Source organism: Protomyctophum parallelum, assembly GCF_964188405.1.
Source record: "Protomyctophum parallelum genome assembly, chromosome: 11".
Classification (NCBI taxonomy): Eukaryota; Metazoa; Chordata; class Actinopteri; order Myctophiformes; family Myctophidae; genus Protomyctophum; species Protomyctophum parallelum.
This window is the reverse complement of record NC_139707.1, coordinates 11169790-11180719: the sequence shown is the minus strand read 5'-3', so window position 1 is coordinate 11180719 and position 10930 is coordinate 11169790. Positions and strand designations below refer to the sequence as shown.

The window sequence follows — 10930 nt, the reverse complement described above, 5'->3', positions numbered from 1 at the left end:
CCATGGGCTCAGGGCCCCCATGGCCCCCGTGGGCTCAGGGACCCCGTGGGCTCAGGGACCCCATGGGCTCAGGGACCCCATGGGCTCAGGGCCCCCATGGGCTCAGGGACCCCATGGGCTCAGGGCCCCCGTGGGCTCAGGGACCCCATGGGCTCAGGGCCCCCGTGGGCTCAGGGCCCCCGTGGGCTCAGGGACCCCGTGGGCTCAGGGCCCCCGTGGGCTCAGGGACCCCATGGGCTCAGGGCCCCCATGGGCTCAGGGCCCCCGTGGGCTCAGGGACCCCATGGGCTCAGGGACCCCATGGGCTCAGGGCCCCCATGGGCTCAGGGCCCCCGTGGGCTCAGGGCCCCCGTGGGCTCAGGGCCCCCGTGGGCTCAGGGCCCCCGTGGGCTCAGGGACCCCGTGGGCTCAGGGACCCCATGGGCTCAGGGACCCCGTGAGCTCAGGGACCCCGTGGGCTCAGGGACCCCATGTGCACTTGGCACAAGCCATGATTCGTCCATGCTTCCACAGGTCAGATCGATGATCACAATGTGTCGCACCTTGTCAATCGGCAATTATTTGGCTTTATGCTTACAGTTAAATATGCGAAGAAAGTATGTGCGTGCGTGCGTGCGTGCGTGCGTGCGTGCGTGTGTTGCGTTGCGTGCGCTCGCTCGTTTGAGTCCTCTCCAGCTAGTAATCAGCGGCAGTGTGGGGTGTTGTTCTCTGTGAGGTGGTCCTGCTGCTCTGGCTGCTGAGGCCCACGTGTCTCCGTAGACAGGGGACCTTCCTGGCCAGCAGCCTCTTGAAGTGGCTCTGGAACTTCTTGCCCACGAAGGTGTAGAACAGCGGGCTGATGCAGCAGTAGAGGTAGGCCACGTTGCGCGTCACGTACAGGGAATAGTCCAGCGTGTCGGACGCGGAGCACGACTCGGCAGCGCCATTGTTGGTGGTAGAGATTCTGATGGCCTGCAGCAGGATGACGCTGTTGTAGGGCGTCCAGCATGCAAAGTAGGTGAAGACGATGATGAAGATGAGCTGGATGGACGGAGCACACGGCTTTTAATTAATTCATTTCATTGAAACGACAACGAAGCGAAGGGTATATAATTGACATTTACATTTCAGTTGACTGAAATGAAAATGGTTAAAACGAGACTTTACGGAAGAAAATAGGACTAACTGAAACACTTGTGTGTTTACAAAAACAAGCTAAAAATGAAACAAATGTCCTTAGTTTTAGTCTTTGTCAATATGTCAACCCAGAGTCATTTAGCTGTGCCAGTAAAGACTGAAAACGTCTTCACTCTGGATTTTTCTGAGCTTTTTTGTATCTTCCCACTGAGTACCCCATACCCCTAAAGGCAATAAATATCAGACCAGTCTAAAGAGAGTGGTGCTGTACTGTACTGTACTGTACTGTACTGTACTGTACTGTACTGTACTGTACTGTACTGTACTGTACTGTACTGTACTGTACTGTACTGTACTGTACAAGCCCTATGTGGCTATAGCACCACTCAAAAACGAAACTAAAACAACAAACATCCCCCAAAAAATAGAATAAAAATCACAGCTGTGTGAACTGAGCGGTGCAACTATATGTATTGTTATAGTCACTGTACTGTACTGTGCTCTGTACTGTACTTTGATTATTTTTGGAAAAAATCTTTGAGAAATGACAGTTACCGCGTGGGGGTCCCTGGGGGGTCCCCGGAACATCCAGACCCCCAGGAACAAGCCCAGGGGCCCGGGCCGAGCCGAATTCCCGCGTCCGAAACGATCGAGAAATGACATAGTTTCCGCGTTGCAGCTTTCCGTGCTCGCACAGACACAGGGACACGTATACATATAGGGACACACATAGCTACGTAATGGAGTGGCGGCACCGCTCAGAAATATAACTAAACCAGCCCCTGTTGTGTAATTTCATGAACCAGAAGTACGATTGGCACCAGAATGTCTCATCAAACCACTTTGAGTTTACACTAGAATGTCTCATCACACCTGGAGACAAAGGGTCATTGTTTCTAACTCCTTTGAAGCCCTCTTTCCTGGAGGGGAGAGGTTTTAGAAATTACCATTTGGTACTTGTAAACTCCACAGGGTAAAACAATGATTTTATAACAATCTGTTACTATAGAAAGATGAGACTCTAACTATTTATAGTGAGTTTAACTTGTCTCCTTTAAAAGGTATGATAAAAACATAGGGTTTCGCGTCACCGTGTTGGTTTTTACTCTTAAAAGAAAGTGTTCAGTTTTATTTATAGTTCCGTTAAACATTTCCTGTGTTTCCATTTTTCATATACTTAAGGTATGATTAGCCAGTTTATAAGTTGTTCACAGTTTCATCTAAAGACCGGTTATGTTACTACAATATGTAACTACAATTTGTCATTGTATCTTTGAAGTAGTAATCTGTTGTTTTAGTGCAAAGTTAGAAGTTACTAACGTCCAGTGTCTCTGCCAGAGAGGCCCGCCTCTGTAAACATGAATAAGCGAGTAGCCCAGATTTCATTGGTCAAAAGAGTCAGGAAGTGCCTGGTTCATCTACTGGGGAGGAGGGATGAGAGCTGATGTGTTCAAGTATATAACACCTTGTATTTCTGGTGGACGGGGCTGTTCGAACGAGTCTAACATTTGGCTCCCCTAGGCTGGTTGGAACAGACATTGGCGTGTACCGTTTTGAGACATGCTTGCTTTGTAGCGAATTGGAATCTCTTTGTGTTTTACCAAATAAACGCTAAGATCCGGAGAAACCTTTGTCCTGCTTTTTCGTCTTCACTCCTCATGTAAACTGACACACACACGGTGAAAGTATACCACACCCCTTTAACCCATTTTGACCTGAGATCAGATTCTAAAAAGGTCTTCTACATCCTGACAGTTTTCTGAAAAAAGCTATGTTTCTATGTCAGTCGTTCTTCGATTTTTCAAAAATAGCAGACCTACAAGCTCGTGGCGCGCCACTCGGTGGCACGCTATGAGCTTGTAGATCTGCTATTTTTCAATAGCTAAAGCATAACCTAATGCCAACACCAAAAGGGGTTCCCTTTTTGGTGAAAGCAAACTCAAAGCGAGATACAGATTTGAGAAATGTATAAAACCTTGATGGAGCGGCACTTCTCCTTCATGCGGGTGTTGATGATGCGGACAGTGATGCTGGCGTAACAGAACGTCAACATGAAGAAAGGCAGCAGGAAGAAGACCAGGAACTGTTGATAATAGCTGACCTGTAGGGGGCGGAAAGGAGCATTTACTTTTACTCTAGTCCACAGCATAATGTGGTTTTCAACCATAGACTGTAAAAAATATGGACAAAGCGTTCGCCGGGTCTAACATGGACGTAAAATGAAGCCTGTTATTCCTGCACTGTAAATCGCCATCTTTCTAGATCCGTTTGGTACCAGCTGGCCATTGGCTGGCTCCGTTTTGGACCAGCTGGCCATTGGCTGCCCAGACAACGAGGCGGGACTTCCCCCCTTCTTCTCCGTTGGTTTTTATTTTGACTCGAGTGGGAGGGGAATCCCGATCATAGACTGTAACGGTAGCCACGCCCCTCAGAACATACGCGATGGTTTTTTTTCTTTATGGTCATTTTTTTAATTAATGGGACCATAATTTTCCAAAAAGAATATTATGACATTAGAAATGAGACTTTAAACTAGTGACTGGAAGAAGAAAGTATTCATGACCATGTTTATTAAGGTAATACAGTCTAGGTGAAGTTGGGCCAAAATACATGGGCCTCTATGGAGCTATGGGGCTTTTTGGGTCCAGTCCAGCGCCACAACAGGCCATTATATGAACTACCGATTTCAAATGAGGCTTCACGAAATATCTGGCTGACTGCCCCCCTGTTTTCAACCAGGGGTCCAGCCGGGGGTCCACCAGTGGTCCTTGATGGGGTCCCAGGTGGGGTCCCCAGCTAAATGACGGGGAGTTGGTAACCTCAATGGACCTATATATTTAACTCTTGAGAGCGCAACATTAAACCAATTCCTGGGTCGATTTGGTTTCATTTTACACTCTCAACAGTAATTTTTTTGTATTTTGTTAAAAATAATAAAATAATGTTTTTGTTTTTTGTTAAAAATCTCCATTACTTAAATTACAAGAACTCTACAGATTTAGAGAGAATGTAGAATAATTTGTATTTTGATTAACGTTTGCCTGTTATCCTTTCTTTAGTTTTGGGTCCGCGAGGCTAAATGTCATCAAATGGAGGTCCGTGGCTCAAATGCCGAATAAATAATGGGCGTTGACATTAAAGAAGGTTGAAAACCACTGGTCTACAGTCATTTGATACAGTCACTATAATACTGTAGGCCTACTTAAGTACAATAGTGAGGTAGTTTCACTTTACTTGAGTTAGGGATGGGCAATATTATGGTGATAAATATCGTATCGTGATAAAAATGTCTCCAACACGATACATGCCAGAAAGGAAGCCATTAAGGGTTAATGGATATCGTATATATCGGGTTAATGGATTTGGGAGAGCAGCGCAGCTTTGTTGTTGCGAGGAAAGCGTTAAAATTAGACTTTCGTGGTTGTTTTCGCCTCAGATTTAGTCCGACGGAGCGTCACAGTATAACTCTATGGGGACACAAAAGCGACACAAAAGTAGGACCCGGAAGTACCTCAGGAGGGGGCGCTCACGTCACGGCTAAAATACTGAATATCTCACCTGACGCCAGTGGTTCATGACCTCCACGTCGTATCCGGTCTCCTCGCACATCAGGCCCAGTTCTTGGTCGTGGCGTACGTTCGTGAAGAGCAGCTCTTTGAGGCTGGCCAGCACGCTGACGCACCAGACTCCGGCCGACGCACACACGGCGTAGGTGGTCCTCCTGCTCTTGGAGGCGGCCACGGCGTGCACCACGGCCAGATAGCGGTCAAACGTCATGAGTGTAAGGAAGAGGATGGAGCTGTAGTAGCCGATGAAGTAGGCACTGCTGACCATCTTGCAGAGTGCTGCACCAAAGACCACAGAGTGGGTCAAGAATTACATACAGTTAGTTGCATTAACTGAACTAACTAACTAACTAGTTGCATTTACTTAAACATTACTTATGGATGAAATACAATGTAAATGTACTGCAAGTTAAAAAAAAAAGTTAATTGTATCGTCTACTCAGGCTAATGTGAACACCCCAGTCAGTTTTAAAGTTACTTGATTCAGAATTTAGATTTTGATATTCAATTTAGCTTCCCCGCCCCCTTCGTATACAAACCCATTCAAACTCCATTTGAACAATGATAGAATCATCGAAAACACTCATTCACATTTTGCTGGTGATTGAAATACACGTATACCCCCATCTGAATTTGCACATTTGCACAAATTCTTTCACACAACTTGTGTAGATGTTTTCAATCACCTTTTTATTCATTTTCAGATCGACAAGCAAAAGCTGAACCTGTTGATCTGCTATTTTCAATTAAGCCATATAAATAGGGTAGAGAAAAACTGATGGAACCCATCTCAAGGGCCCCTCCCTGGGAGTCCTCGGAGAACCAACTCGTTCCACTCCACCCACCTCTGCCAAAGATCCACTCGGCTGAATGGTAGGTGGCCCAGAAAGGAAGGCTGGAGGCGAAGAGGAGGTTGGAGACCACCAAGTTGAGGAGGAAGATGTTGGTCACCGTGTGGAGCGTCTCAAACTTGTAGATGATGAGCAGAACCAGCCCGTTGCCGACGGAACTGAGGAGGAAATTGACGTAGTAGAAGAACGGGATGAATGTGGCGCCGAAGCGGTTGACGTCGGACTTGGAGCAGAGCACGACCACCCTGTCGACCACAGCGTTCGGGTCATCCGTGGCGTCATAGCTGTAGTTGAACAGACTGAGGAAGTCATTGTAGCTGTCCTCGTCCTCCATGGCTGGATATATGGTTCGACCTGTTGGAGAGACCTCTTTAATGAAGAATAGAGACGACAAAATGGTCCCTCATTCTCATTTCATCTTCAATACAGTATTACATGACCGTGCTTGACAACTGGGCAGGGGCGGCCTTAAGGATCGGGAGGCCCCGTTCATGACGTCATAATTTAAAATAATTATAATTATTAAAATAAAATAAAAATTGAACAGCATACACATCCAAGTAGAAAATACACAAAAGCAGCTTGCTTGATTAAACATTTTTTTACTTTAAAGAGATAGTTCAGATTTTTTTTAACTTAAGTTGTATGAAATACTTGCCATTAATATAGTGGTTGCAACTGTATTCATTGATTGCCCGAGTCCCGTGGTGGGAGTTCTGCTCTGGTTTTGGTGAAATATGAAGTAGTTCCGGTCATTTTGTGGGGGGCACTGGGGGCCACGCAGTAAAAGTAAAGTAATCCACAAAACTAACGTAATTTGTATTGTTGACCCATTTCTAAAATATTAGTGCAACTTTCGTTGTAGATTCACATTACAAGGCGTCCACACAGAGACACGATAGCATCAAAACAACTTATTTTTTTATTTTTTTACCCCCCTATCAGGCCTTGCTTGCACACTGGGACCACAAGTCACATTTCTTTAGTGGTTATTTTTGAGGGGCTCTAGCGCCTCCTATATACAGGTTTAATGTGATAAAAAACGCCATTGACAATGAACAGAGTTTAATGTTTGCTTCGTCACTAACACAAACATTAAATGCCATTAACAATGAACAGAGTTTAATGTTTGTTTTGTCCTCGATGTTGTAAGATGATAAAAGCGCCCCTCACTTCACACGGGTGTGAAGTGAGGGTACTACTTTTTTTTTGTGGGGATGAGGGTCGAGAATTGGAATCAGACGGAATTTATTCCCAAGTTATTGAGAATCAGGAATTGGTTAAAAATGATCCATTCCAGTGATATAATGTCCGGTTTTATCCGTCTAGAAACCAGCCGAAACCCCCTTAGTGATCCATTATTTTAAGCATAGAATCAATCCATCCAAGATCCTGGTGAATCATGACCATGAAACATTTGATTCTGTGAAACTAACTAATTATACTAATACAATAACTAATTCTATTATATTCTAACTAACTATCGAAGTGGAGTATGCATGGGTCTACTCTCACTGTAATGATTTGGTGCCTGATGGCTGTATCGTCTGTCTTTTTGAGTGGTGCAACCACTCCAAGGAACAGCAATGTCCGTGTTCACCTATGTACCTATGTGTCCGCCTACGTGTTGGTTAATGAGCACCAGTATGACTATGAGTACCAGTAGGGGCACTGTTGTGCCAGAAACAGAGAGAGAGAGAGAGAGAGAGAGAGAGAGAGAGAGAGAGAGAGAGAGAGGGGGGGGGGGGGGGGGATGAATTTATGTCCAATAATCTCTTTTTTTGATCATAGTTAGCATTTCTCTAATGGTCCTGAATTAGAATATCCTCATTCATCACATTATCTGTTCCATGTTTAACTCTGAACTATTTTAAAGGCTTCAAGAAAGGCAATGAATTATTCCGCATTATACATTTTTTAGGCTTCTCAGTCTAACTGGATTGTACTTTAGCTTTTTCACGATAAATAAATAATCTCATGATCGCTGTCTCATGAGCCTGTCCACTCCACTGTTTCCAATGTTACCAGTATCAGACACCAGAATCAAATCAATGATAGTTGCCGTTTTGTCTGTGATTCTTCTGGATTCTTTTTAAATTAGTGGACTGAGCACTAACTAACCCCTTTTGGTGTTTTAACTAAGCATTATGTTATACTCTAGCTATTGAGAAATAGCAGATCTACAAGCTCATAGCACGCCACCGAGTGGCGCGCTACGAGCTTGTAGGTCTGCTATTTTGACAAATTGTGAAAATGCGGCACAAATCTTTGAATATATATTCTTTCAGAAGACTTTTTTTATTTCGATGTCAGGCGTAAATTGATTAATGCCTAATGTGTTATAACTTTATTTCTTACCCATTATATTTTGTACTATAATTTGTTGGAAATTAGTTGTTATAGTTGCAATCTGGTTGCTGCTCCATATCATTTGTGACAAGTGTACAAGATTGTTTTTATTTTATCTAATTATGAATCTATATTAAAAACCAATTGAGCCCCATGAATTCGCATGAAGGAAATCAACGTAATTGAATTCACTCAATCCACAATATTATGAATCTCAAGTTTCTCACAAAACAAATGCATTAGTCACTGAAGATATCTTATGCAGATGTATTTTCCTTCAATAAAAAAGGTTAAATAGAATGTGTACTGATAATAAAGTTGTGTTAAACTCACCCGTGTTGAGCGACGAGATGACGAAAGCAACTATAGATGACAAAAGCAACTGCTAAAGTGTAGTGAAGTGGTAGTGCTGACTGTGTCAAAGTGTGTTACTGTCAAACATGTGTCATCGATGAAGAGGAACTATTGGGTTCCCCTCTCTCTCTCTGTGTGTGTGTCCCCTCTCTCTCTGTGTGTGTCCCCTCTCTCTCTCCCTCTCTCTGTGCGTGTGCGTGCGTGCATGCGTGTGTGCACGCGTACCCTGTACTTTTCTAAACAAACATAAAAGTCCATAGACTTGGCTGGCACAAATTTCATCCTAATTTACCCTAAACAAACATTAGGGACAAATAGGGACGGGGGATTTATAATCAGGCTCTAAACAAACATTAAAAGTCCATAGACTTGGCTGGTCTATAATTTCTAGGGATGTCCCGATCACGTTTTCTTGCCCCAGGTCCGATTTTGATCATTTGATTTTGAGTATCTGCCGATTTCCCGGTCCGATATTTATATTTTCAGAGAACACTTATGTCAGACTCGCATCACAATAGCACAATATCCAAAATCACAGTCAATATCCTAATATTTACAGGCAAGATTTGCACAACGGTAACACAGTGTCAAAGTTGCACGACCCATGATCAGGTGCCAGTCACACACCTGCCAGCAAATGTTTCTTTAAATCAACGCCTCGCTTCATCATACAAGTATGTGTCACACAAAAGTGAACATGGCAAATCTACAAGCTCACAACCTGTCGCAATGCAACACACTCGTACAGTAGATCTGCTAGTTACTACTGGTTACACAGATTTTGATGCTGAACTATATTTGCTGTGGACCTCCTAGAACACTCTCGAGGACCCCCTGGCGGTCCCAGACCCCAGTTTGACAACCACTGATCCAGAGCATGTTGTAATCAACTGAGAACAGCCATGGGCAGTCCTTATACGAGGATGAGGAGGGACTTTAAATGTGGGTGCTCTTATAGGAGGAGGCGGAGCAACTGGTTCAGGAGGATGGTGAAAACCAGGTATAGTTATAATTAAAGGCGCAGTGAAACGGAAATGGTGAACAAACACGAGGTGGATGCTGGAAAATACTGCGGCATGGTCATGCTGGACCTCCAAAAGGCTTTTGACACCGTGAACCACTCCATACTGGTTAACAAGCTTAAAGCTATTGGTTTTGATAGCACATCAGTGAGCTGGATGCAATCCTACCTGGAGGGGAGAGAACAGATGGTGGAGGTGAACGGAACACTGTCCCCTCCCCTCCCAGTGAGCTGTGGCGTCCCACAAGGAAGCATACTAGGGCCTTTACTGTTCCTAATTTATGTTAACGACATGACTTCAGCTTGTGACTGCAACTTGTTCCTGTTCGCAGATGACTCAGCACTGCTGGTCTCGGACAGGAACAAACTGCAGGTTGAAAAGACCCTCAGCTCTGAACTCGGTAGAATCTGCACCTGGCTCGCTGATAACAAACTATCCTTACACCTGGGAAAAACTGAATCCATCCTCTTCGGATCAAATAGTAAACTCAGCAAGGCAGATGGCTTCTTGGTTAGAGTGGGTGACAATATTATCACACGAAAAGATGAAATTACCTACCTAGGTTCCATCCTGGAGGCCAATCTTTCCGGTGATAAAATGGCCACCAACGTAATCAAAAAAGTCAATCAAAGAACAAGATTCCTTTACAGGATCTCCTCACTGGTCAGCAAAAACACCTTGAAGACCTTAACAGGAGCCCTCGTACAAGGTTTCTTTGACTATGCATCCACCTCTTGGTACCACAGCACCTCAAAGGCCCTTAAAACAAGGCTCCAGACCTCTCAAAACAAACTGGTCAGGCTCCTACTTGGCCTCACCCCCCGAACCCACCTCACCCCTGCCCACTTTGACAGGCTGGGATGGCTTAGGGTCGACGACAGAGTACAGCATCTTGCAATGGGTCTGGTCCACAAGATTCGATACACCACCAAGATACCCATGTACCTGTCTAAATACTTCCTTAATGTAAACGAAGTCCACACCCACAACACCAGAGGGAGTGCAACAAACCATGTACAACCCAGATTCGGCACAAACAAGGGACTAAATTCTTTTCGCTCCTATGCCACCAAAATGTGGAATGCCCTACCAACAGTCATTAAGACATGTGAATCCCTTGACTCCTTCAAAACCGCTCTCAAAGGGCACCTACGGATGGCTGCAATTCGAAACTGGCCTCTGTAAAATCTGAATCCCCCCCACCCCCCCACCCCATTTTCCCTCACTGTATATAGTATCTTTTCCCTTTTTTGCTTCCCATATGATGAATTCCTGTTCTGTTCTTTACCTACAGAGAAATGTCTATTTGTATGTCTCTAAATGTTTGTATGTCTTTAAATGTTTTGATGAATTGAACAATGTGGACCCTGTTGTAAACAAGTGTAATGCTTAATTGGGTCGTCCACTCACAGTTGACAGTCTTTGTATTGAGTTTGTGCTTAAAATGTACTGTAAATTCTACAAACTGTTAATAAAGATTTCAATCAATCAATCAAAAGTGAACAACATGAAAATGGTGTTTCCACATGAAACACCGGTCTGAAGTTTCTGAACCAATCAGAGCGTCGCATCCCTTCAGGCGATGGGACGGTAGCTAGGGACGTTAGCTATGCTATGAGCAACAGCGTGGTATGTGTTTGTTTATAAATCAGATGGTCGGCCAGCTACACCT

At 44.5% G+C, this 10930-nt stretch overlaps 1 protein-coding gene across 1 annotated transcript; it reads right to left on the bottom strand.

The window, feature by feature from the left end:
• Positions 1-675: 675 nt before the first annotated feature.
• On the bottom strand, positions 676-5867 carry LOC310866707 (C-C chemokine receptor type 3-like; the record flags this gene model as incomplete). The annotated part of the gene is made up of 4 exons (XM_083776414.1): positions 676-1020; positions 3092-3217; positions 4675-4961; positions 5528-5867. The coding sequence occupies 4 exons, from the start codon at positions 5865-5867 to the stop codon at positions 676-678; spliced, it is 1098 nt and encodes a 365-aa protein (XP_083632540.1).
• Positions 5868-10930: the final 5063 nt, after the last annotated feature.